General features: G+C 31.3%; 4 protein-coding genes across 4 annotated transcripts; 2 read left to right on the top strand and 2 right to left on the bottom strand.

Moving 5' to 3' along the window:
• Positions 1-1,725: 1,725 nt before the first annotated feature.
• Positions 1,726-4,666, bottom strand: LOC106780221 (QWRF motif-containing protein 3). The gene is made up of 6 exons (XM_014668487.2): positions 3,677-4,666; positions 3,154-3,273; positions 2,679-2,795; positions 2,354-2,443; positions 2,160-2,267; positions 1,726-1,788 (listed from the first exon to the last, which is right to left on the bottom strand). Exons 1-6 carry the CDS (start codon positions 4,664-4,666, stop codon positions 1,741-1,743), a joined length of 1,473 nt encoding a protein of 490 aa, XP_014523973.1. The 3' UTR covers positions 1,726-1,740.
• A 3,965-nt stretch (positions 4,667-8,631) lies between these two features.
• Positions 8,632-11,394, bottom strand: LOC106755768 (probable galacturonosyltransferase 10). Its single transcript, XM_014637982.2, has 2 exons — positions 10,947-11,394; positions 8,632-10,264 (listed from the first exon to the last, which is right to left on the bottom strand). Exons 1-2 carry the CDS (start codon positions 11,097-11,099, stop codon positions 8,813-8,815), a joined length of 1,605 nt encoding a protein of 534 aa, XP_014493468.1. The 5' UTR covers positions 11,100-11,394; the 3' UTR covers positions 8,632-8,812.
• Positions 11,395-19,416: 8,022 nt separating this feature from the next.
• Positions 19,417-22,060, top strand: LOC106777340. Its single transcript, XM_014664920.2, has 2 exons — positions 19,417-19,867; positions 21,078-22,060. The coding sequence occupies exons 1-2, from the start codon at positions 19,564-19,566 to the stop codon at positions 21,773-21,775; spliced, it is 1,002 nt and encodes a 333-aa protein (XP_014520406.1). The 5' UTR covers positions 19,417-19,563; the 3' UTR covers positions 21,776-22,060.
• A 1,227-nt stretch (positions 22,061-23,287) lies between these two features.
• Positions 23,288-24,246, top strand: LOC111240552. Its single transcript, XM_022775707.1, has 2 exons — positions 23,288-23,864; positions 23,935-24,246. The coding sequence occupies exons 1-2, from the start codon at positions 23,727-23,729 to the stop codon at positions 24,157-24,159; spliced, it is 363 nt and encodes a 120-aa protein (XP_022631428.1). The 5' UTR covers positions 23,288-23,726; the 3' UTR covers positions 24,160-24,246.
• Positions 24,247-27,763: the final 3,517 nt, after the last annotated feature.

Here is a 27,763-nt window from a genome sequence, read left to right as displayed (position 1 = left end):
TAAATACTGCAAATACTGACAAAAACCTGCAATGCACAGAAAATGAGAAGAGAGAGAAAAAGAATTTAACACCGTTTGTCATTATTTAACGGAAGGGACTATTTTGACTCAAAAATTTAAAAGTAAGGACCAATTTCAAACACTTTTCTAAAAAGGGACTAAATTGAGATTTGTCAACCAAAGTAGGGACAAAGTTGGGTATTAAACCTAAAATATACACTTAATAAAAACCTATAAATTATATACCATTTATTATTAATTTCATTTTATAAAACATGTAGTTGTCTTACTTGTACTAATTTACTATTTGGAAGACTTAAATATATAATTCCATATCATAAACATATAGTTTTTTTTTATTTAGTTCCCAAATTAAAAATTATCTGTTTAATTTCTAAATTATTTCCGTTTTTTGTCTTTCAGTATTAACATGTTATACTTTTATTGAAACCAATAACACCTTCCGCATCGTCAATTAAATATCTAATTAAAATAATGACATGAAAATTTATTTTTCTTTTATTTTTTTAATAAAAGTGTTTTTTTAATTTAGGTCAGTTTTATTTTAATCCGTCCCATTTAAAAACATTTCAGTCTCTCTAGTTTAAAACTTTTTTTAAATCTTTCAATTTGATTATTTTATTGAAATTAAAGACCTAAAAATGTAATTTTTAATTTAGAAAATTAAAAAAAATGGAGGGATATATGCCTATTTAAAATACAAAGTTAATTACTATTCATTCTAACTCAGATGAAGAGGGAAATGAACTAATAAACTATGAAGTAGTTTTTTCATCGATGTTTCTTATAAAACATTAGTTTAAATCTATAATCTTTGGTATTCCAAAATACTTTTAAAGACTTGTATGGTTTGAGTTGTTTTTTTTCGTTATATTATTGTCTGTTCAACCTTCTATTTATCAGGTAGTCACATCAAATTATTTGCTTGACGTGATTAGTTTGAGAAATATCGGTTGAATGAAGTAACAACGGAGATCCGTATAAAATAAAAAGGAAATAGTCTCAATTCTTTTTGACAATTTTTTGACGCATAAGAGTTTATGATTGATCCGTTTCAAATATTTGTTTAAAATAAATTCAAATAGATTAATAAAATTGTGACATATGTTTTGTTGTAAAAAAATTATTAAAAAAGAATTATTAAAATATCATTATCCAAATAAAAATTAAACATATTAACGGTGAATCTCACTGGCCATCAAAACAAATCGATTCATTATAAATGAACATATTAATTTTAATAAATCCATTTAAAGGTAAAATATAATTATTTGTAATTAGACTATTAGGTTAACGTTAATTAAAAACCTATTTCTTTGCATTGTATTGATTTAAGTCAACTGACTGTTAACTTTTTTGTATGAACTAATAGAGTTTCAATAAAGATTAAAGAATGACTAAATCGAAATATTTGCATGGTTGAAAAGCATACTTACATTTAATTTTTAAGATTGGAGTAAATTGTACAATGAATTTCAAACTTTTACTCAGAAATTTATTATAGTTAAATAGAAACGAATCCGTCAAAAAAGAAATAAATATGGAGGTAGAATCATTGTACGAACAAATACTAATTCTATGTTAACAACCTATATATACAATACTCCTTAGTTTGTTACCATTGAATATTATTTGTAGTTTTTACATTTGTTAATTTTGCTATGTACTTACCTACCAAGTCATCTTTTGACAGTAGTTGCAGCTTTCATATATTCCTTTTCAACATTCAAGTTGAATGAGACTGCAGACTAGGCTCCTTTCTTTAAGCTGATAAATCAATAAATAAGTCAGTAAAATAAATATTTTATATCTAAGTAATAAATAAATGTAATGATATTTTCACCGTGTTTTAATATTATATACGTGTTATTTTGTTATTGGTTTATATGATTTATAATTATTATTATTGATTGTAAAATAATTTTAAACTAATAAAAAAATAACACATAAATAATGTTAAAATATTGTCAAATATCATTATTCTTTAAATAAACTGAAGTTTTCTAATTTGCTAGAAAATTAACTAAAACATATATCTTCTATGATATGAAAGAATCCAATGAAGTAGAACTTCTTTTTCTTCTTATTTGTTCCATTAAAAAGATAAATTTCATGAAAAAAATTAGAAATTTAATTACCTCAAGAACACATATGTCATGGAAGACATCATTAAATTCTTGTAAGAGCAACTTCTCTTCCGCGACAATTCTGGCTAACTTTGATATCAACTCAGATGTTTTATAAGCCTGATTATGAAGAAATCTCAACTTCAATTTCAATTTTAAGTTTTCAATAGATAATATCAATACTAGTTCAGTGTTACCAAACATACCAAAGGTAAAAAATTAGATAACACTGCCACGATGGAATCTGTTAGATCAGATGCATAACGCTCACCAATAGATACTAATGATATATCCACCTGTATATAGAGATAAAAAAAAATATTAAATAATATGATTTGCATTGATGGTGTATAAATTTAAATACTAAAGACTGATATAGAAAAAATATCTATCATATATAATAACCTAGTCATAAATAATAAAATATTAAACAGAATATTGAATATTTGATGTTATCTGAACGTAACATCTCTAAAAACATATCTTTCTAGAATAAAAAAATTAAATTTAAATGTCTTTAGTTGAACTTACCTTTGCCCCATCCAATAGAGGAACTTTGCAGATAACATAATGCAAACACTCTCTCATTGTGGTAATTGCTGCTAAATGTTGTCTCTCCATGCATCCCCATGTTTCCAACAACTTCATCTACAAACCCATAACACACAAAATTAAACCTTCAAAATAATATAAAAAAATATTTTTTAACAATTTCTTTTAATAACATTTTGATAATCTATATATGCTATGTTCAGTTCAAACAGATCAATAAAATAATAATATTAAAAAATTGTTATGAAAAAGTTGTTAACAAAATACATAAAACAAATATCTCAATTACAATTTTTAATAATAAAAAAAAAATTTAACAATTTCTTTTGACTAACATTTTTTACAACCGTCTATGTCACATAATTTATTATAAAAAAATTATTAAAAAAATTGTTAACTTAATGATCCTTTAATCCATTCAATATTCATTATTTATATAAACCACTACACTCACCTGAGAATGCAATACAAAATTTAGCTTCATCTTGAGTTTTTCTCTCTCAACCTGTATCTTCTTTTGCATCACCGAATGTCGCAACTTCGTCAAACCATCCCAAACATTTATCAAATTGCTCTAAATATATGGATAACAATTAAAAAAACATTATCCTCGTTAGATATTCGATATAAAACCATCTAACACAACAAATTCTAAATCATTATCTAAAGAATGATAATTGTTTAAGCTAAATATAGAACAAATAATGTTGTTTAATCAGATATAGCCATATATAGCAAAGTGTAAATTTACATTCATAATAGCTATCTTAAATCATTTTACATTATTGTAAGGATGATTTTGATTGATCAATTAAAACTTTCAAAACTCACTATGCCTATGAAACTCCATTTTATTTTTTCGAAAGTTGTTTAATGAAGTTGTAAATATAGTCAGTTTCTCCAAAACGAACTGAATCAACATATCTTTGTACTTCATGTGAGTGGCAAACTATACAAAATTCAAGTGTGAGCAATACCTGAGCCTGAAGAGACATGGAGTGATTCACAGTGTAAGCTCTAGCATTTGCGAACCGCCATTGAATCAACCGGTTATAAAGCAGACGAAACTGATGAACCACCTCACTCGTAGAATGCGATTTCTTAGTCCTGAAGAGATCAAAACCCATGCTCAGAATCTTCTCCACTCGCTTGTGTGGAGGCTTCAAGTTCGAAAACGACAATGGCTTATCCTTATTATCCTTGCTTTCGAAAGACAAAGGTGGTGATCCTGATCTCCCTGGAGACAATGCCCACTGAGATTTGGAACTCATGTACCCGATAAACGAGTTAGCCTTCTTCACCGCTTTCTCGGTCATATTCTTCTTCATCATCCATGAATCATCAAAAGACAAAGGGTCTGAATCAGAAGCTTCTCCTCTTCTGCCACACGCTGTCATGTACTTAGAAGAAACCTCCCTACCCAATTTCCTTGAACTCGGTGTTCTTTCCAGAGGAACAGAATTCAAACTCATATTTTCCGATTCCGAATCAATTGAGTTCTTAGCACAAAGAAAGCTCCTTTTAAAGGTGTTCTCATCTAGAGAGTGTCTCGCTGGATCAAAATAAGAACTTGGTTTCTTCACCAGGGGAGAAAGAGATGGAGAAATTGCTGTTGTCCTACCAACCACGTCTCGATCTTGATCGTTTTCTTCTAAGCAATTGCTGTTGTTTCTGAACTCCCTGCAGCTTCTCTGTTTCGTGAGAGCAGAAAAAACAGAGACTGTTTTGTTTGCGGATTTCTTATTCTGCTGGTGGCGTTCTTCTCTTTCTTTGAGCCTCTCGTTGTCAATGTGATCCGCGAGAGTGGTAGAGTCTTTCCTCGCCAATCGGTTGAACCGGCCGAGCGGGGAGCCTGAACCAGGTTCAGGCGAAGCGGTCGAGTTTGGAGACATGAACCGAGAATTGACGATACGGGTTCTGGGTTTGGGAGAATAAGGAGAGACAGAGCCATTGGAATCGCTCTTCATTGAAAGAAGAAAAAATGAAAGAACAAAAGAAAAATCTGATAAAAAAATGGATTTGAAAACAGAACAGAAAAGAAAACAGAACAAGTAGCAGAAGACAGATGAAGTTTTAACGTGTGAGTACAACGTTGGTAACAGTGGGCGCATGAAAATGGCGCGGCAAAATATTAATACAGAGAAATGCGCCGGCACAAGTGGAAGGGATTTCTCTGTTTTCTCTCCCCGTCAGTTTTAAATTATTCATTTAATCATCATCTCTGTTCTTGACGAAAAGAGAGAAAAAAAAAATCACATAAGGAAAGTTTATCGTCTTTTATAATTTAATTAATTGTTTGTTGCAGCAAGCATTAAGATAAGAGTTCATTTCGAAAATTATAAAACAGGAAAAAAATGTTTCACCTCGATATACATCGTGTTATTTTGGAAATATTGGTAATGGATTCTTTTTAATGTTTGTAATTAGTTTTATGAATGAATTGCAAATAAACTTTTCCAATATAAATTAAAAAATATTTTTATTTATATATTTTCTAAGTTGAAATTAATACTAATTACCTTTTATCAATTATGCCTTACTTTTTACTTAATCTTTAAATAGTTAACACTTTTATATTTATAATGAAGTAAATTTAAAAAAAAAAAAAAAAAACTCATAAATTTAAGTTATATAAATAAAAAATGTACTCTATAATTTGAGAAATGAAGATAGTAATTATGTTTAAATGTGAAGTTAGAGTGGCATTGTCGTAATCTTTATACCGGAATGGGATCATAGATAATATCGATGAGCACAGCTGATATTGTAGCATTTATGGGATAATAAAAGAACATATTTAAAAGGTGTAGTATGTTAGAAAGTGGTGGTTGATTGGAGGCAAAAAAGGAAAGTGATGTTTTGTTTTGAACAAAGTGGTGAAACTGAAAGCTTGGAGCCAAGTATTAGCCAACAAAGAACTTCAAGCTTTTGTCAAGCCTGCTCTTCTTTCTAACTTTGGAATTTTTAGAATTTTTTTTCTAATTTTCAATTACCATTTCCCTACACAAATTATAAGGAAAAAAAAATATTTTTATATAATGCTTAAAAATTAAATGAGAGTAGTTGACAATATTATAATTAAAAGTCAATAATTATTTTCCATTTTAATAGTAGATGATTGAAAAACTTATCAAGTTAACAGAAGGATGATTAAAAAGACAATGACAATTTAATCTCAAAGAATCTGAAAAAGTGATGTGAAATCAAAGATGTGTGAGAAGAAATGGATTAGATTAAGAGAAATTGTTAAAAAGAGAAAAAGTGAAAAATACATGTTAAGATAAATAAAAAAAAAAAAAAACTAGCGTTTGGTAAGATATAAATATGATTTGTTATTTGAGGTTTTATATTATTTGGAATTTTTTATTAGATTAAGATCACGAAAATTATCTTTTTTTAAAATGTTTTTTAAATATGTGGCTGTAAAAATTTACATGTCTTCACATCTTTAATAATTGTGTATGATATTATTTTATCTTAATTATCTTATTTTTATATAAAGAGATATTTAGTTTATGTGTAGATTACTAAAGAAGTTTATCTTTTAGTTTGAAGAAGTGCAAAAATCATTTACATAGGTGTATTTTATTAACAAAAAGGATAAATTATATATACATTTAGACTTTTGTAAAAAGTTGATGTGGCTTGGAAGCTTTTGGATCAAGGGAAGATAATTTTATTTGGCAAAGGATTGTATGTATTTGTTTTTTATTTTTTAAAAGACATGTAAAAGATTTTGATTGTTAAAACTTGAAATTTATCTCTATACATATTTTGTTTTTTTTTTTAACAAAAGATTTTGTCTTTACTTTCATAATGTTGGATTTGCATTCATGGTGGCAGTTGAAAGGGATTTTACTAATTAGTCACAAGTCTGAGCTAGTGATGATTAATCATGATAATATTTGTACTTTGAATGGATCTTCTCTTATGAAGAATCTAATTGGTGATGTGCAAGTGGAATTTGATTTCTTGATTGATATGTTTTCTTTAAAGGATGTTAATTTCATTGTGAATAGTTTGTAGAGTTTACAACAATTAGATTCAACTTATAGTAATTTAGCAATAATTCATAATTCTTTGACACCTAAAGAGACTCATTTTGTAGAGGAATTGAAAATAATTTATAAATGATCTAATATTTTTTATGAAGGAAAAAAATTTAATATTAAAGAGAATAATAAATTAATTCAAACTACAAGAAAACTCAATAGAGTACACCAAATGAAGTTAATATTAAATCTTCCGAAGTAAAAAGTTAAAAAAAAAAAAACTAAAGATATTTTGTTTGGAAAATAAAATGATTGACTAATGATAATTTTTTTAATAGATGAGGAATTTGCCTTCTTTATATACGAAATTCAAATATGAAATTCAGAATATGAAGTAATTTTCATAAAGAAAATTGTGAGAGGTATTTTTTTTTATTATACATGGAATATAATTTTATCATAAATTTGATATGATCCTTTCATATTTTTCTTTCATTTTTTTTTAATAAAATCTCAGCATATATGATCTTTCTGTATTTTTCTTTCATTTTTTTTCTTTTTAATAAAATTTTCATGTAATAATATAAGTTTATTTGAAAAAAATATATGATAAGATTGTTCATAATCAATGCAGAAACAAACCAATTCAAATCAAACCGAAGTGTATTAGTCTTTATAACAAAAAAAAAAAAAACTAGATTTTGTTTTAAACTTTGGATTTGAGGAAGAAGTTAGATTAAAATGTATCCATATTCATCTCCAAAAATTCCTAATACTTGATGGGAATGTTTATAATGAATTAAAATTAAAAAAACGTATAATCTAACCGAATAACAATTTGTTTTAAACTTTGGATTTGACGACAATTGGACAAAGAAATAATTCAAACATATATGCAAACACTCCCAATGGTTGAATAAAGGAGAAGTGTTAAAAATTACTAGATAGAATAATATTTAAGCAATAGAATTTGAGAGTGAAGTGATTGTCTCAATCAATAAAAAAAAAACAAATTAATAAAAATAGCAAATATTATATAAAGATTTAACTTTTTCTTTTAGTAATGTTATAAGTTGGGTGAAATTAGTTCCAATCATAACGTGCATATTAAACTTTTCATCACCATATTAGTGTACTTATTCTCATATAACCTAAAAGTAATTATTGAAATAATAGAATCTTACAAAAGTAATTAATCATAATTAAATATTCCTAATTTTTATTTTAAACATAAAAAAGAATTTTATGTTCTTTATATCATTTTTTTTAATTTAAATTTGATTAGAAGTTGTTGATTTGACAAACATCGAGATATTATTTAAGATTAAGATATTGCTGAGATGATAAGAGTTTTTTTTTTTATGCTGATAAGTAGAGCTGTCAAATTGGCCCACTTGATAGGCCCTGGCCCTAACCCATGTGGGTTGGGGCCAAAAAAGCCCAAAGGCTAAAAAAGTATTTTATTGAAAAAGCCCAAAGGACTAAAAAGCCCCAAAGCCCTATGGGTCAGGGTTAGTCCATGGGCCTTCCTTTTTACCAAATTTCTAAAACAATCAAATGTAAATAATCTCTAATACGACTCAATCTTTCATAATTGGAAGTACCAAAACACTCTAACCCTAACCCCAACCCACTTAAAAAGGGGATTGGGGGGGTTGGAGCTTTTTTTTGGCCCCCACTTGAGGGACTTCTTAAAATGAGGCTTTTAAAGGAATGGGTTAGGGCCAACCCATGGGATATGGATTAAGTTGACACCTCTACTTATAAGAGTTATTTTTTATTTCACTATTTGTTGCTCAAAGAAACTATTTCTTTATAAATTAATTCGAATTAATATTGTTCCATTGACATTTATTGTAACTGCTTTTATTGTTGATGTAATTAATATAAGAAAACATTAAGATACAAAAACTCACCTGGTTTTTTTCATGAAAATGTTAACTCAGGAGACATTGGCATAAATCTTTAAAACTTTGATGCCATGCTAAGGTGGATGTTCGACCTTTGATTACAGACTCTCAAACTCTTAAAAACTAAAAAGTTGTATCAAGAACGATTGGTTACTTTACTATATATGTGTATAACTATTTGCTACCACCATCGTCATGATGCAGTGGAAAATCAATGAAAATTACACTGTTGCAATAATGGGTGAGAATAATCCACGTACTTTTCCCACATAGGCTTGTATCTTTCCATCCCAATCTTCAACCAGGGTTTGGAGTTTCCATTGAAGTGTATAACAGCCCCTTTTTCTATCAACTGAGGATCAACATTTGTATAGCCAAAACCCAGCACATGCCATGATGGATCCAAGGGCTCGGTAAGCCCATAGAAGGTTAACAACCCAGGTGGCAAGGTACCAAGTTTCCACAATGTCCTGTCTGCATTCTTTTCTTGCCAATAGTGGTAGATTCCTGTCACATTCATTTTCCTCCATTGAACCAAATCAAACACATTCATCCCAAATGCCCACCCACAAGCATCAGGGTCAAAATGTGTTCTTATTAGAGGGTGTGTGTAGTTCAAGTATTTATGGTATCTATGAAATGTCTCCATGCATGTCTCAACGGCTCCGTTTACATTCCCGTTCAAATCAATGGTAAAAAGATCAGAAAGATCCTTCTGAACCACAACATCATCATCCAGGAACACCACTTTCTTCAGCTCGGGGAAAACTTCAGGGATGTAGAACCTCAGGTGGTTAAGCATGGATAGATATTTCGGATTCCTGAACTTGATGGGAGTTTTCTTATCATCATTGTTGCCTTTGAAATAATAGTTCTGTATCTCTGAGTCTTGTAGCTGCTTAAGCACAGGAACGTATGAGGCATTCAACCAGCTGAAGTCTTCAAACCTTTGAACTTCAACTGTCACCCGTCGAAAATCGTTCAAAGAAAACCATGCCTTCATTGCAGCATAATTTATTTCATCTGTGACAAGGTGAAAAACAATCTTATCTGGGTTTTTGGAATTTATCGAAGTGGAATTGATCACAACCGAGGTAGCAAGGATGTTATCAGAAAAGACACAGAAGTGGTAAAGATCATTATCCTTCAGTTTAATGTCCACTTGTCTTTGGTCCTTTAAACTCTTCTGCAGGCTAAGATTCGTGAACCATTTAGATGTCAACCTGACACCAAGGCAAAATAGGCTCTTTGGGACTTCTTCAGCAGCTATTTGTCCATATTTTGAACTCTTCTCACTTGCAGAACTCATCTGTTCTTCAAGAGCTTGAATTTTTCCTTTCAGTCTCATGATCATGCTTGCACTGTCATAATGGAGCTGCTGGGCCTGAAACAGCAATAAGGCCATATCACGAATTGCATATTCTGATTCCTTGATTGTTAATGGAGTACGTCTCGTGGCAGCATTCGAGAGAAAAATCTGTGAAATGCGGATCTGAGATGTTAACTCCCAAGCAAATTGATGGTTGTTACTTTCTTTGGCAATTACAACAAAAGCTTTTGCTAGTGAGATTTGATCATTAATTTGTCTGGTCACAGACTCAGGGCTTAACATCTCATCAGTAACATTGAAGCCTTCAATAACCCTGTCACGCCTGAAAGTTCTCTACACAACATCATACAATAACTTATCAGTAAACAAATGACACATGGAAACTGAATCGTTATCATTAAGTTCACCATAGCAATGCAATATTAGAAACTAAAATATAATAAAACCTTTATAAAAATTTTATGCATTATGAATATTTAACAAGGCTTAAGGCAATCAGTTGGAAACAACATTTTTCTTGTTATTGAAAGGAAAGGTTTTCCAATAAGTTTGGTAGGAACTGGGAACTAAGAACACACACCCAAATATTTGATTTAATCCACCCCTTAATCCTTCACCCTCCCAAGCAATACATGCAATACACACATAAAAAACAATGAACAAAAATATTCTGGGATGGTTTAAACTAGTCATTTACTGCACAGTGCACACAGATACATGCATGTCACGAATCCAAGAAAACCAAGATGACCCTGATGATAATACGCAATTAGAAAGATGACAAAGATACAGAAACAAACAAATAAATTATTCGTAACTCGCGATTATCATTATTCCTAGGTCACCAAAACTAAATTGATTACTATTTTACACTTGAAGACCTCAAAAGTCTGAAAGTGAATCAATTTGCATGCTTTTCTCCACAACAAGACTAGAAATCTATAAACTGACAGAAGAAGGATAAACACGGAAACAATTCAAGAATAAGAAAATATGGTGATTGAATAATTTATACCCTTGAGAATTGGTAAGTGGAGTCAATTTTGGTGGAGCCTTTGGCGAGAATATAAATAAAGAAAAGAAGCAAAACGATACACGATGTCAACCACACTACATCCTGCAGCCTCCTCCTCCCTGGCCTTCGAAAATCTACGCTCCTTCGCCTCATAATTGGAGCTGAAGAGAGAGATCCGCTGGTGGGTTTGGATCTTCCGGGAATAAAGAACGAAACTTTGAAGAAATCTTTGAGTTTCAGTTTACCCCAAAGGCTTCTTGATCAGTGAGTGAGCACAGAAAAGAAGAGAAAGAGCCAGAAAATGAAACCGTTGGTTTGGGAATGGGAGAGAAGTGGGTTTCTGTGATTCTGTTCGTTACAAACTGCTCTTCATACTAACAAAAATGGTATATGCCACATGCACATTCTTTAAGGCTGTTAATATCATACTATTTAAATTTTTGGTAAATCCTTTTTCTAAGAAAAATAATAAACAATGATTCATGTGATCAATATGATTCCATGATAGTAAACTTTATACCAAAAATTAAAATGTTTATTGATTTATTATATATCATTTGAAAAAAATAAATATTTTTAAATACAATTGATGTAACACAGTACCACTGTATAGATATCAGGTTACATATATTTATATTCTTTTGCTGTAACATTAGGTTACATATTACTATTAAAAAGTGACATGTATGCAATAAAAATCTGACATTTCTCCAATACAATGACTTGAAAAAAAAATATTACCAACCATACAATTTTGATAAGCCCTTATATATGATTGTATTATCAAATTTTAATTCTTACCTTAATTGAAATTTAAGTTTTTGCATCACATAATATCACAATATTTTTATTTTTCAAAAAACAATAAGAAAGATTAATTGAATGTACTATTTAGTATTTATCATTCAATTAATATATAATTCTATAATAATCGTTATTCACATTATTTTTCTTGGAAAATATCAACTTTTTAACATTTTTTTTAAAGTTCTTTCTCATCGGTAAATGTTTCAGATTGCAAAATATATTTTTCAGAAGTCAATTTTAAGAAAGAATGTTACACCAATTGGCTTTAAGAAGATAACATTTACACATTTTAGAATAATTTAAGGTCACATTCACAAAAAACTCTAACACTTGGTTGCACTTCTCACCTTCATAAACATTATTTGAATTCTAAAGCTAGAAAATTTCACTTGAATAAATTGTCATTTTTTATTTTCATTTTTTGTGAATACATATGATTTAGAAAAGGAAGATTTTTCAAAATTTAGAGAAATATATTTGATAACAAGTTAAAAAACAATCATGTGGAGTGCACGTACAAATAATAAAAATGAGAATGACACTTTTCTTCTTCTTTTTTATATCCAAAACTCTCTCTTAATAAATGGAAATTAATTAAAAATTACTAATTAATAAATTTCAATGATTGGCATCTTAATGCATAATCACGCTCACAGTTTTAATATATTCCTTTTAAGAGAGATTTAATATATTCTTAACATTTTATAAATTTCATGGCAACATGTTTTTGGATATTTTTTTAGCATGAATAGCTTCATCAGTTATACATATTTATTAAATTATATTAACACTAATCAAATATTAGTATAAAAAATTAAATTAGAGGTACGTTAAATATTTTTTTATTATCAACGCTTTTTTTTTTTTAATTTTACATAAAACACTGATGACATTTGTATAAATATAAACATTAGGTGACATAAACTAAAACAAAATTTGTTTACAAATTGAATGTTAAAATTTTATTTATTAACACGTTAGGTGAGAAATTTTTATTAATCATTTCATTAAAACCCTTAAACACAAGGGATGAATATCTCGAAAACTTTTTTTAAGAGTCTTCTTACCCGTAATTTTGTTTACAAACTTTATATTATCTCTTATTTTACATTACCTTAAATTTTTGCTTAATATACGTGTTATTGTTTTTCCAATTTGTTTTTATCATGTAGCAAATTTCTTTTTTCTTTTTTACTTATGATGCATGAATCTTTTCTTCCTAGTTAATAATAAAGCAATATAATAATTTTGGAAGTTAATAATCAATAATATTATATATAGTATGTATGTGTATAATTTACTAATTTGAAGAGAAAAATATGGTAGTCGATACTCGTACATTAGAAGGATAAATTTAAGTAAAAGCACAAGTGCTTGGGGTGTTCATTAATTAAAGTTGGAGTTTAATTGTAATAATTAATGCATTAGAGGTTGGGGAAGTGGTAGGAACTTGATTTTTGATTAAACATAATGTTCCCATGTGGAGCACCTAACCTAAGTTTCTGTTTAAAGAAAAATTAAGGTTGTCCCATCCATTATTAATGACATTTCAACATCTTCCCTCACTTACAAAACCGAATTGTTTCCAACATGTGCATATGTTGGCTCCAACTCTTCAAACTCTTGCTAATTTCAATTTTTGTACTTAATACAAGTATTATATATTTAAGCATATAAGAATAATTGAACAGTTAACTTCAAAATCATCAACCTAAGGTAAATTATATTTTCTTATGGCCATGGGGACCAAATTCTAATATATTTTGTAGTGGTGCTTGTTCATAGTCATTTTAGCATCCTTTAATTTAGTATTTATGCATAATGCTTTACAAGTTTAACATACAACTAATTAAATTGAAGTTTTGAGATTGTTTTGTTAACTCAAGTGTAAACATTAACTAATTAATTTGGTTTGAACTTTCATAGATATCGTCTTGTTACCATTTAAATGACATGATAATGTAAATTATATGTGACAATGAAAGGTTAGTGTTACATTGTATAAATTAGTCACATTTAATAATATTACATATTTTTTACACTCTCACATTGCCATTCTCTAAATGACGTCAACACCAATTTAATAATAATACATCCTTGGTGATCTTCATTGACCTGTACCTCCATTTTTGTTGTTCTCCAACGATTCTACACCTTTAGTTACTCTTAAGATAAATATTGTGATTATTTTCAACATTGATGGGGTTCGTATTTGCTTGTAAGGATGTTCTTGGCTGTCAGATTGTAAAAGAGGGGGTGCAGGTTTTTGTTCCTGTTTGATGGAGCCATTCTGAGGTGGGAAATCCGGTTAATGGTATTGGATATGGTGAGATACAAAGAAATTATATGTTTCAACTAATAAAGGAAGATATTGAATTAGAGATTTGTAGTGTTATTTGGCTGGACATCGAATTGAAGACTCCGATTTGATGTTATAGGATTGAGGAATTCACTTTGATGTTATCGAATCTAGTGATGGGAACCTAATTGTCTGTTTTGGTCAAGTTTTATGTTTATGTTTCAAAAAAAAATATTTTTGTTAGAAATTCTCGAATTTGAGATAAATGATGTTGTGAGGAGTGTTATGTTTATGATATTAAATAAATGATTAAATATGTTTTTAGTTCCTAAATTATTAAGCGAATTTGGTTTTAGTCCCTCCTTCGAAATAAGGTATATTTTAGTCCTCCTCATAAAGGAAACCTTAATTTTTAGTCCTCCATAACTAACAGCGTTAAAAACATGTTGCTGATGTGGTTAACGTCTGGCCACATGTATTCACAGCTTTCCTTCCTAACCCTTTCCACGTTTCCTTCCTAACCCTTTCCACGTGTGATTGATGCTTGTTTTTGCGGGGAAGCCACCAGAGTTTTCCTTCCTTTTTTTTCCAAGCACTAGGGTTTCTTCCTTCCTTTTTCAATCTCTGCAACGCTCATCAGGAACAATAGAGGCACCACCACGATTCACTCCAACCAGATTCACTGTGGGTGGCATATGGAGCCATCGGGGTGTCACTAACGTCAGCGTCTCCTTCTTTGATCCGCACCGACCGCCGCAGCTTCAATCCCAAAACACAAAACAGTCAAATCTTCCAGTCAAGCTTTTCTCTCGCATCTCCCATCACCGGTCGGACAACCACTATCATAAAAACCACGAACGCCAGCTCCAAGAGAAGAACCCACACCAATACCAGAGGACTCTTCTGGGACCCACTGCCATGCGGTGATGGAAAGCGCCATGCCCATGAAGACGAAGAACTACGCGAAGCCGGGTTTATCTGCGCCTTCAACTATTTTGCGGAGGATGACGGCGACGCCGATTCCGCAAATGAAAGGAAGAGTGATCCCATGGCAGCGATGCTGAAGGCTCTTTTGCCGCTCCGACTAATGGAATGGAGATCGAGCTCCAAACCTACGAGGATTAGGAAAAAAAGAAGACCTATGCTTGCGTTACTCTCTCTCTTTCTCAATCTGTTCAGATTCTTCCCTCCACTATTATTCTGCGTGGCGGTCATTGAAAAGTCAATGTGTTTGATTTTCATTTTGAATTTTAAATTAAACTTGTACTATTGCAAATCAATGTTTTAATTGATTTTCTCTGGCATATGGATGACCCTTGGTGGAATTTTGCTCTACATAATATGTTCGTTGCTTTGTGATTGGCTAACTTAGATTTGTGACAATTATCTTGATTTTTAATGCATTCCTTCAATTTTTCAGGATCAAAAGCCATGTTTGTTGGTCTCGGGCACTTTTCTCAACTAAGATAGTGACTCAGAGGAGTTATCTTCATTGGAGTTTAACCAGACACATAAGAAATCCGCGATTAAGATTGGACTTGGAACACGAAGGGTTCTCATTCAATAGAAAATGTGGTCAAAAGCTTATCGAACAAGTTGGAATCTTCAACTTTTTCATCCTCTGTAACATGTCTGGTTCTGGAAAATTCTGGAAAACGAAATGATACTTCGATTCAGTGCTCATTTCTCACGACCCACCCATAATGTCGTGTTTTCTAGAATTCTGCACACCTCCTTCTTCAAAGTTTTATTCTATATATATTTATCTTCTTCACTCCAGACCAACCAGTTGAAGCCAGTGAAGTTCGTGGTGATGGGAGATGCAAGAGAAAAGCTTGATTGGAAGATTTGACTATTTTGAGTTTTGGGATTGAAGGAAGAGACGAGGGAGAGAGAGCGAGAAAAACTGATAAACCTTGACTCAGTATAAGAAAAAAAAAATTGTGTCAGTCTACCATCAGCCACATCAGCTGGTTTTTAACGGTGTTAGCTTTGGAGGACTAAAATCAAATTTTCCTTAAGAAGAATGACTAAAATGTACCTTTCTTTGAAAGAGAGACTAAAATCAAAATCGCTTAATAGTACAGGAACTAAAAAATATTTAACCCTCAAATTAAGAAAAAAAATTATAATTAAGTGAGTTAACTCATTTAATTCTCTAATCTGTAATAAGTCAAGTTAGGTTCAAATTTTTTGGTTTCATTTATAAATGAGTCGAATTACGTTGGTTTACTAATTGGCTAATCCATGGTAGGTCAAGCTAAACTGAATGGTCCATTTTGACAACTTTAAGTAATAGTAACGTCATTGAATAATTGGATACGGGAATTGTATCTTTGTAGGTTTTTTGCGTTATGAAATTACTAGATATTAACGGTCTTATTTTTGTTATAGAGAATTATGTATGTTGTAAAATATGGCAAGAACCCATGGTGGGAGTACATTCCAATCAAAGAGCTCTATATAAGGTGTAGAAAAAGACATATGGTGTTTGCTTGTAGAAGAGGCTGTGAAGATGATTTTGTAGAAATTGATCATGTACTTGTTACAATAGAGGTGGATGATAGGTATTGACTAACATGTAGGCAATGTGTAGGGAGTACCTATCACCTTCTTTTATTCAACTTTGAGCTGGCCATATTTTATTTTAAATTTTTCACCTTGCGATTCTTATTTTCATCACACACCTTTAATTCATTTTTTAACTTTTTCTTCCTCCACCAACATATTTACCATTGCACCTCCTTTATTTTCATTCTAGTTTTATCCCTCTTTTAATTAAGGTTTAATTGCTTCTTTTGTCCCCAGTTTGGTTGAAGTGTGTCAAATTCGTCCCTTTTTTAGAAAAAATATCAATTTCGTCTACATATAGAAAAAATCTGTGTCAATCAAGCCATCTCCGTTAAATACAAACTAATGGTGTTAACTGCATTATTTTCGCTTAGGCTAAACTTTCTCGCCTGAGCGAGATTTGCAGAAAACTTTGTTTTGCTGATATTTTCACTTAAGCTAAACAATTTTCGCTTGAACTAGATATTTTCGCTTAAGCTAAAATATTTTTGCTTGAGCTAAAAATGTCCTGCAACTAAAGTTGAGCCACTGAAACTCTTTCGCATGAGCGAAACTTACTTCGTTTGGGGCTAAAACTTGGGGTGCTCATTGGACATAAGTTTAGTGGCTTCATGGGCCATGGCTGGGGATAAAGTGCAATGGTGATGGAAAGGTGGAATTGATTATTTTGATTAACTTTAACCTTAGTGGTACTTTATCCAACAAGAGAATCCAATGTTACCTCCATTGCACGGTCTTTAATAATTGAATGGTGTATTCCTTACCTCCATCACAGATTATTGCCACTCCACGAATCAACCAAAATCTGAGGGTAACCCAACCCCCCAAGAAAATCCAACAGCACCATCACCTCAAATGCACACATAGCCCCAGGCTTCAATAAGAAAAAATCATTGCTTTCAAAACTCACTTTATCCGCTGCAAAATCAGGGATCGAACCCATGAAGTGGTTATTATTCAAATCCAACCGCTCCAACTTCACCCCATTCAAACCACGCAGAATCAACCCAACAAACTCATTCCCATTAAGATCGAAATCCCTCAGCGAGACCAAATCCCCAATGTTCATCGGAATACTCCCAATAAACTTATTCCCGTGAAGCCACTAAACTTATGTCCAGTGAGCACCCCAAGTTTTAGCCCTAAACAAAGTAAGTTTCGCTCACGCGAAAGAGTTTCAGTGGCTCAACTTTAGTTGCAGGACATTTTTAGCTCAAGCGAAAATATTTTAGCTTAAGCGAAAATATCTAGTTCAAGCTAAAATTGTTTAGCTTAAGCGAAAATAATACAGTTAATACCGTTAGTTTGTGTTTAATGGAGATGACTTGATTGATACAAATTTTTTCTATATGTGGACAAAATTGACATTTTTCTAAAAAGGGATAAATTTGACATACTTCAACCAAACTGAGGACAAAAGAAGCAATTAAACCTTTCATTAAAATCCATTTTTTCACACATAAATTCTTTTATCTAAAAAAAATATAAAAATATAAAAATTAAAATGAAAATGAAAAATAAGTTTTTTTTTTCTTTATTGTTTTTTTTTGTTTGTCTGACCATAGCATGATATTCATTTTCAATAATTCAAAAATATAAAAAAAATAAAAATTAAAAAATTTTAATATTTTCAGTCAAATAATTTGTTAATCTAAAACTACTTTTAAATCCTATTTTTTTTTTAAATGAAAATAGGTAGAAACATTCTTATCATATTTTTTAAAAAAAATATATTATTTCTTTGTACATTTTTTTTTATTTTTGAGAAATTAAATATTTTAAAAAACCTTGTTTCTTTTTCTATTTAATTAAAGATATTATCTTAGGATAAACTATGTAGGATGCTAACATATTTTCTATGCATAAGCAACTTTCGGACCCAAAGTCAAATTTAAAATATCACATTTTTATGTTATGATTTTTTTTATAGTTTTTTAGACTTAGATATGGTGACAACTTAAAACTAACTTTTTAAAATTTCTTTCTTTTTTGGTTTGCCTTCCAGTTGCAATTTCGATTGCGATAATAGTATGAAAACATGATTTTATTAATTGAAGTTGCTAAAGTTAGTCCTCTTATGTTATCTTTACAAGTAGTATTAAAGTTGTTAATTTGACACATGGTCAATAGTTTAAGTCCAATCTACTTATAAAATAATCTCCCTTTTATTTATCTCATGAAATGAGTGGATTGAAAAAGTCTCAACACCTAAAGCTCTAACAGAAAATGGATTATGGTAAAAGTTAAAATGGTTTGACGCATAACAACATTTTATTTAACTTATAATTATTTTCCAAAATTACACAAGTCATTAAAATATTTTAAATTATAAATTAATCCCTAAAAAAAGAGATTTGAGATAAAGATGTTTTTATTGATATTTGGTTACCTTCTAAATATTATTAACGCTAATTTAACTACATGAATCAATCACATTGAATCATTTTAAATAAAGTGGAGAGACTTAATTAAAAAAATATTAAGAAATCAAATTTAAATAAAACCTATAAATACTGTATCAAAGTACTGACTAAGTCTATATTAAAATGAAAATGAAAATACATATGGTATGAAGAAAACATATTATATATATAAAGAAGACATTTTATATATATATATATATATATATATATATATATATATGACGATTGAAGCAAGATATATTTGAAAAAGAAAAATTAAAGTTATTTTTTAATTTAAAATCGTCCAATCATATTTTGACAGGTGAACAGTGTTAAAATTGTGTGAAAAAATATGTTAAAATATCATTTTTCCTGTTACTTTTGTGCTAGGAAAAGGAAAATAGGGTAGGGGAGGAGGAAGAGAGTGAGCGAGGTTTATCTTCCACTGCGGCATATCGAAATTTTGGTTCCTCTTTGATTCCAACACAATGCTTTAACCTCAATAGTCTCTAATCGAAGACGAAGGAACCCAACAGCCATGTCCACAACAGTCCCAACCCTCTTATCTCCCACTCTCGCTTTCAAACCCGCATTCCCTTCTACCCAATTCCAACCCTTCAGGAACCAAGTCAGACGAAAACTCCTCGGCTTTTCCGTCAAATCCCCCACCTTCCCTCTGGGGAGGATTTTAGCGCTAAACGACAAGGGCAGTAACGGCGACCTTTTTACTGGATTGGATGAAGCAGAGAAAGAGGCGCGAGGGAATAGCACCATGCCCGAACGCTTTAGGTATCTCACCAGAGAAGTTCCAAGTCCTCCTGTTCGGTGGCCATGGCTTGTGGGTCAGTTTCATTTCCCCCCTCTCTCTCGTACAGGACAAACACGAGAAATTTTATAAATTTAACTTTTTTGTTTTCAGCTGAATAACTGTGTTAATGTTTTCTTTTATTGGAATTATAAAGAATGATGTTTCGGTTTTTGTCAAGGTTTTGTTTGGTTGAAGGATTCATGGGCAAGTAAGAATTGGGGAAATTTAATTTTTTTATGAATTTTATTATAGTTATTGAGTTTCATGTCATGGTGAAACGTTTGCTCATGAACAATTATTCAGGGATGAGACCTTGTTTGACATACAAGTTGAGGTTCAGCACCAAATTTAGAATTTTTTAGTGATGTTGTAATTCTATACAGTAATTAGTGATTATATAAAATGAGTAGGAAGAGATTATCACTCGTCATGTGGGTGATGTGTGTGTTATAGGGTTTTCGTTTGCTATGAGGTGTTCAAAACTGAACTTAACTGAATCACCTAACTCAGTCTTGTAAACCGTTGAATCTATCCCCAAAATTCTGAAATCTGATAAAACTAGAAAAAACTACATTTTTTTTTATTGCGGTTAAGTTTTGTTTTTGGCTTCTTTTCGGAATCATGCTGAATTTCATCTTTAATGCAGTTGTATTGATTTGTAACATTGTGTAGTAACATTTTGAATTTTTGATAATGGTATGGTGTGATTCCATGTGTTGTGTATTTTGGATACATTGAACTATGAGTTTATGATATTAACAATACAGGACCCAAATTTAACTTGAATAGTCTGTAGTGCACTCTTTTACTAAAGGTTTTTAGCGTGTGTAGCATTTATTGCTCTGTTGCTCATGGTGTATGAACTCATTTTGAAGAATTGATCATAACTTACCTGGTCATTAGATTTTATTTTATTTTGGTTGTTGTCAAATTTAAAACCATTTTGAATTAAGTTGATTCATATTTAATATCACATTCCAACTAAACCAAATCATTATTTTTTTCACTGTACTGTATGTCTAAAATGTAAAAACGGGAACCAAAGCAAACGGTGAATATGCACATACTCTACATTTTTGTTGTTTCAGACAGGAAACTAACCTTACATGTGTAAGTTAAAATTTGTATGGACTTAGTGTCTGAATTTCCATTTAGAACATTTTTTTCCAACTGCTTTGTTCTCTTAAAAACTTGTTTTCTTTTTTATGTCATAATGTAACCATTTGATTCCCTATTATGTACAGTGGTAGCTTTTCTTATCTATGCTTGGAGAGCTGTTCTATTTGAACTGTCAAACTGGAAGAATGCTGCATTGGCAATTGCTCGTTTTATAGGATATCTCTTCAAATACGCATTTGCTATAGTCTACCATTTCATAGGAAGTCCAATCACGTTTTCAATTAGATGCATGGAGGATTTATTTTACACAGTTCGGGCTTGTTACTCTTGGATAATTGGCAATGCCCCTGTACCAGACCTGACCCTCATCATTGTGCTAGCATCAATTGTTTTAGCCATTGGTGAAGCTACTGTACCAAACTGCATCAACAACCAACCTTATGTTTTGACTGTATCTGGTCTTATTGGCTATGCTGCTGTTAGAGGATATATATCTGAACCTTTGTTCTGGACCCTTTTGCTCGGGGTGTATGCCTTTTCAAAATTTCTCAAGAAGAGAGATGATGTTTCAGCTGCAATGCCAGTGGCAGCCGTGCTTGCTGGGGTTGGGGAGCCTTGGGTTAGAGTTTTGGTGATTATTTCATACACAGCCTTAGCCATATATCAGTATTCCAAAATGCCTTCAGAAGGGAAAGAAGCTGGAGAAGATGAAACAAGTGAGATGAGGCTTCCAATTCCACTTCTTCTTGCAGCTTTCGCTATTGGTTTGCGAGTTGCTGCTAAGTGGGCTGGGTACAGGCACTTGACATGGATGATTGTATGATTGATTACTGGTAACTAGCAGTGTATCTTGTCCAAAGAAGAATGAATTTTTGGTGATCTATAAAGTTAGGTAGGGTATGATATAGATGGACAGATACTGTTATTCTGTTCTACTTGATGCAGTTATTGTAGTGTTCTTTGCATGCTTTAAAATGAGCAGTGAATCTCTAGGTTGTGCCTGTGCATATAAGTTTCTTGTCAGATTTCAGAAAATGTACTATGCAATTTTGATTTGCGGCCAGTGCAGCCTAAATCTTGATTTTTAAGTTTGAATATTTTTAAGGAATTAGTGGAATGAAATGCAAGAAAAAAAAGGAATGGATTAGGAAAGGTATTTTGGATTATTGGCAAGGCATTTAAAATATTAGGTCAAGTACAGTTATTTCTTTATAACTTTTTCTTATTCAATGATACTTTAATATGCATGATTTAAGAAATTCGTATGCTTTATGCATGATATACATACACTCATATATAAGAAAGTATTTTTGACGATGAATTATGTAAAATGTTTTTTCTTGAATAATAAAATTATTAGAATAAACTTAAAATCATATAGTAAAGAGTTTTAGATGCATAATTTATGTATGGAAGAGTCTTAGTTGAATAGAAGATCAAATTTGCACAAATATACTTATATTGAATGAGAGTTCTTTTCCCATCTCCTTATTCTCATCCTGCAAAATCATCTTAATATCCATCAATTTACATATACTGTTCAATAGCATTAATGGAGGTTAATGATGATATTAATGATTACTTTCTTTTTTTTTACACACTCCAACATACTCACGTTTTGTTACGCTTTTCTTTGGTTTTTTCTTGTCTCTCGTTGAGTTGCTTGTGGTTCCTGTAGTGGTTGGGGTGGTGGTCCGGGTGTGTTATAGGTGGTGGTCTTAATGGTGGTGTTGTATCTAGTGTGTGATGTTGTGCACTACAAAAGGTAAGTTATAAGTTAGAAATGTTAACCAAAGTTCAGTTATAGTCTCACTAACGTTCGAATGTCGGTTGAAGGTTGTCGCCGGTTGAAGGTTGTCGCAGTTTGAATTGCCGACAAGGCTATAACCGAACTTCCATGTTTGATTAAAAGTTCGGCATAATTCAAATTTCGATTATGTGCTTTTATATATATATATATATATATATATATATATATATATATATATATATATATATATATTTATTGTGTTTAGATTTCATTAGTTTTTATATGCTTTTATATGTTTTTTTATTTGATGTTTTTATAATATATGTTATGTTTTTTATATATATTATGTTTTATAAATTTTATACTTATATTTTTTTTACAATAATTCAATATGTTTAAAATATGTTAAATGTAAATTATAGGTTTAATAGTCAATTTTGTCTCCACTTTGGTTGAAAAATCTCAATTTAGTCCCTCATTGTAAAAGAGTTTTGAATTGGCCATAACTTTTAAAATATTGGGTCATATTAGTCCTTTCCGTTAAATATAAGGAAACAGAGTTAATGGGGTGATGATGTGGCACAACTTAGTGGTTAGTGTCAAATTATGTCTGTATGTGTTGGGACGTGTTTGTTAATTAGACCACAATTAGATTTTGATTAAAAAAATTGGATTTTTTAATTTGGGGAAAAATGATTTAGATTCTGGAACATTAGGGCATCCTTTGTGCGAAAGAAGAGAGAAACCATCGCGAACATAGACAAAGATCGTGTAGCTAGGAGAGATTTTGACGAGCACACGGTATAGTGCTTGGTGGTGGTTCTCCTAGATTGCGAACAATGTACAGTGCTTGGTGGTGGTTCTCCTAGATTGCGAAGACGGTACAATGCTTGGTGGTGGTTCATGCTTCGCGAGTTGGTGTACCCTCTTTCACAGTTGCTTGGCTTAGTGCTTCATGGTTGTCTCGCTTTGGGTTTTGCTTTGAATTGGCAATGTCTTTGAATCAAGGTTGTTCGTCTTGCTCATGGGAGGCTCTCGTGGTGGTTCATCCAGAGGATTCGTTGGAAGCCCAATGTGCCATTGTGGGGAGTTTGTTGTGGTGAGAGTGGCAAAAACAGTTAAGAACAAGGGAAAACAATTATGGGGTTGTCCTAATTACAAGGTTTGTAGTTTATGTTTGAGATAAATTGTGTTGTTGAATAATGAAATTTTTGTTTGGATACTTTGAACAGCGGACAAGAAATGAAGAATTTCAAGGATGCAATATCTTTAAGTGGCGTAATGAAGATAATGTAGATGATGCTGGTAGTACTATTGCTAGGCAAAGGAGAAAGATTAATAGCTTGGAGAAATGTGTTATAGGTTATCAAAAAAGGGAGAAGATGTTAACATGGATGTTATGTTTTATGGGGTTCATTAACATCATTCTTCTATGTATTTTGTTTAAAAGTCCATGATGTGTTCTATTAGACAGTGTATGCGAAGAGCACTTTGGCCTTGTTGTAATATGATGTTTCGAAATGAATGAGAAATCTCAATTGAAGCATTTGAATTTATGGTCTCATTTTATGGTCTCAATATACCTGTTGTCTGATATATAGATCATAAGCACACTGATGTTTATATTCAAATGACATTAAAATGAGGAGTTGAACGTGTCAACAAAGATAAATAAATTATATGATTGTGTTGTTGAACAATTGTTCCTAAACATATTTTTTGTCTATGTAGATCGAAAAACATAATTGATTTAGGGTGGATAATTTTAATTCAATATCTCTATCATTTGGCAGCTTCTTCGTTGTAAATTGCAAACTCTTTTTTGTTGTCATATTCTACAAATAAAACAGTGAACTTATTTGAGCAGGTTTTAATCTCACAACAATATGTTTAGAGAGTTTAAGTGACCATTTCTAATTATTTTTGTAGCTCTTGATTTGAAAGTTTTAACTTTCCTCGTAAAAAATGCGCCCGTATTTATTTAGAACAACCATTAGTGGAAGTAATTGAATGCAGGATAAAAGCTTTATTGGGTAATACAAGTTTAAATGCAGATTCAAAGCATTCTTCACTCTGCTAGTAAATGATGCCATAACTAGCCATTCTGTGTATATATTATCAAGTCCCCCTCCCTCTAACATTGTTGTAAAACTAGGTGATAAACTCGGAAATGTGATAAAAGAATCAAGATATGGCATATGAAAAGTGATAGAAGAGTATACAATACACAAATCAAACACTCAAATGTATTTGTCAGTTGCGAAACAAAGGCCCCTTTGTTAAAGATTGAATGGATGAATTTCCTATGGTTATAAACACAAAATGATGAAAAAATGACAACAATGATATTGGGTGGACTAAAGTTGTGCAATTTAGCTTGTTTAGTTGTTAGCTAAGCATCAGAAGGTGTCATCTAGTGTTTCCCATTAACAAAACTCTTGAGCAGGAATGGGTGGGCAGATTCAAAATCTAGCTCTTTGGCTAATGGGACTCCAGTTATAGTCGCAACACCTGGTCCCCAGCAGCCTTGTAATGACATTATATTCAAGTATTCAGGAATCCATCACTATAGTGGACATCGTTGATAATTACATCATAATAAAAAATTGGACTTGAAATGCACATCCAAAAGAGCATCTGTGATTGAAATGCACATCCAAAAAAGAATCTATAATCATCCAAACAGTAGTTCCAAATACAAGATACCCAATTCAGAAATTATAATCACAAATTACAAGATACCCAATTCAGAATTAAGTTCTAAATACATCTTAATGTTTACAAAAGAGCCATTACTTGGCTGTAACATAAAGTGACATCTAAATCAGTTCTAAGCTCTAGATGGCTGAGTTAGTTCTAATCCACATTGAGTAAGCTGACTTGGTCTTGTAGTTCGCTGAGTTTGTTCAACTTCGGTTTCAGGTTGGTGACTTAATTGAGATTGACTTTGGTTTGTTGGAGGAGCTTGTGGGCATCTATTTCTTTTGTGACCAAGCTGTCTACATATGGAACATCTCTTACGAGTTCCATTTTGCTTAAGTTGTATTTCATCCTTCTTTAGCTCCCAAGCCTTTAGCCTACTCTTCTTTTTTGGTCTTTCAGGTAACACCTTTTAGGTGTACAAAACATCAGGATGAGATGTTATTTCCCATAGGTCAGGACCGTTCACTGGGTATATGATTGAAATGTATGTTTCTTGGTATGTTGACTTTGTAAACCAATGTATGACGTAGTCTTGTCCATTGATGTTCAAAAAGGTCATGACAGCTAGTGCATGACAACATGGGATGCCTATTAAAGTCCACTTTATGCAACTGCATTCAAATTTATCTATGTCAACCACATACTTCTCACCAATCATTGAAGTGTGTCTCACCTCAAAGATTCTCAATCCTGACCAACTGCAATGATAACTAATTTAAATCAATATTTACAATAAAATTTTTAAAAGATAAACAAACATTTAAATTGATGTACTCATCTTCTAATACCTTGGTATCCAATATTTAGTGAACTGCAATTCCTTTTCAAATCTGTTTTTAATCTATGGGCAAATTTACCCCCATGATGACACACGACTTTGATGTCTGAGTTGGCCATATTATCTAAAATATAAATTGCTTACAGTTAATTTATGCTTAACCCAAAAGTTATCTAAGAATTAAACAAAACATAAACATAACATTATACAGACCACAAACGACTAAAATAAAGCAAAAGCACAATTAACACAATAAACAAAGCAAATGGTGCAACACAGGACCACACACTATCAAGGGGGGACCACACACTATCAAGGGGGACCACAACCACAATGCCGCAATTGAAACAAAGCAAATGCCCACATAATGGGGGACACCATACAGAATTCAAAACTAATGGGGGGACCACGGAAAAAGCAACAAAACACAAATCAGAACCTATTATAAACGCACCTTCGAAAGCCGACTTCCTAATACCCCACCAACTCGATATCTGGAAATGCTCGTCGAAATCTCCCCTAGAATGATCTTTACACGATCTCTGTGTTCGCGATAACGTTTCTCTCTTCTTTCGCACAAAGGATGCCCTAATGTTCCAGAATCTAAATCATTTTTCCCCAAATTAAAGAATCCAATTTTTTTAATCAAAACCTAATCGTGATCTAATTAACAAACACGTCCCAACGCATACAGACATAATTTGACATGTAACCATTAAGTTGTGTCACATCATCACCCTATTAACTTCGTTTCCTTATATTTAATGGAAGGGACTAATCTGACCCAATATTTTAAAAGTTATGACCAATTTAATACACTTTTACAACAAGGGACTAAATTGAGATTTTTCAACCAAAGTGAGGACAAAATTGACTATTAAACCTAAATTATAATAGGTTAGAAATCTTAACCGAAATTGAGGAACGCCGCAATTCAAAATGCGGCATGTACGAAGGCATTAAGGTTTAAGGTTAGGTGTGTTAGAATTTATGATTGACAGATACTAATGAATGAGCAATAAACCAGTTCCCAAATAGTAAAGCGGAAGCATACCTGAGACATTGGGAATAATTAATGAACCTGGATTAGTCTTTGATCAACCTGAATTAGTCTATGATCAACCTGAATTAGCCTATGATATTCCCTCTATAGAGCACCTTTAGTTCCCTCTAGATTTTCTCTTCTGATGGGCATAAAGAGAAAGAAACAGGAATGAATTGTTGCGCTCACAGATGGGATCATGACCCTTTAAATAACCTCTGACAGTTAATATTCTTTAGTTTCAATAATTATAATTTGGCCCCATCAACAAATTATAATTATTGTTGGTCTCTACACAATACTTTTCATGACAAATATACCCTTAGCCACATTTATCTTAATTAGATCACTTTATAAAGTTGGCTAATAAAATATAATGGCCCTAATACATTTAATATTTACTTATATATATAAGTGACCCTAATTGCTAACAATCTCCCACTAGTCACAAATATATATATATATATATATATATATATATATATATATATATATATATATATATATATATATATATATATATATATATATATATATA

The sequence above is a fragment of the Vigna radiata genome, chromosome 2 (assembly GCF_000741045.1).
Source record: "Vigna radiata var. radiata cultivar VC1973A chromosome 2, Vradiata_ver6, whole genome shotgun sequence".
NCBI classification, from domain to species: Eukaryota; Viridiplantae; Streptophyta; class Magnoliopsida; order Fabales; family Fabaceae; genus Vigna; species Vigna radiata.
This window is presented reverse-complemented; position numbering and strand designations above follow the sequence as displayed.

Bases quoted from the DNA above. Each gene is read 5' to 3' on its own strand.
- LOC106755768 (XM_014637982.2), bottom strand. From the start codon at position 11,099: ATGAGGCGAAGGAGCGTAGATTTTCGAAGGCCAGGGAGGAGGAGGCTG. The intron at 10,265-10,946 runs GTATAAATTATT...GATGTTGTGTAG, and splicing joins CCACTTACCAATTCTCAAGG to AGAACTTTCAGGCGTGACAG.
- LOC111240552 (XM_022775707.1), top strand. From the start codon at position 23,727: ATGGGAGGCTCTCGTGGTGGTTCATCCAGAGGATTCGTTGGAAGCCCA. The intron at 23,865-23,934 runs GTTTGTAGTTTA...TACTTTGAACAG, and splicing joins GGGGTTGTCCTAATTACAAG to CGGACAAGAAATGAAGAATT.
- LOC106780221 (XM_014668487.2), bottom strand. From the start codon at position 4,666: ATGAAGAGCGATTCCAATGGCTCTGTCTCTCCTTATTCTCCCAAACCC. The intron at 2,796-3,153 runs GTGAGTGTAGTG...ATGGGTTTGTAG, and splicing joins ATTTTGTATTGCATTCTCAG to ATGAAGTTGTTGGAAACATG. The intron at 1,789-2,159 runs GTAATTAAATTT...TTGATTTATCAG, and splicing joins ATGACATATGTGTTCTTGAG to CTTAAAGAAAGGAGCCTAGT.
- LOC106777340 (XM_014664920.2), top strand. From the start codon at position 19,564: ATGTCCACAACAGTCCCAACCCTCTTATCTCCCACTCTCGCTTTCAAA. The intron at 19,868-21,077 runs GTCAGTTTCATT...TATTATGTACAG, and splicing joins TCGGTGGCCATGGCTTGTGG to TGGTAGCTTTTCTTATCTAT.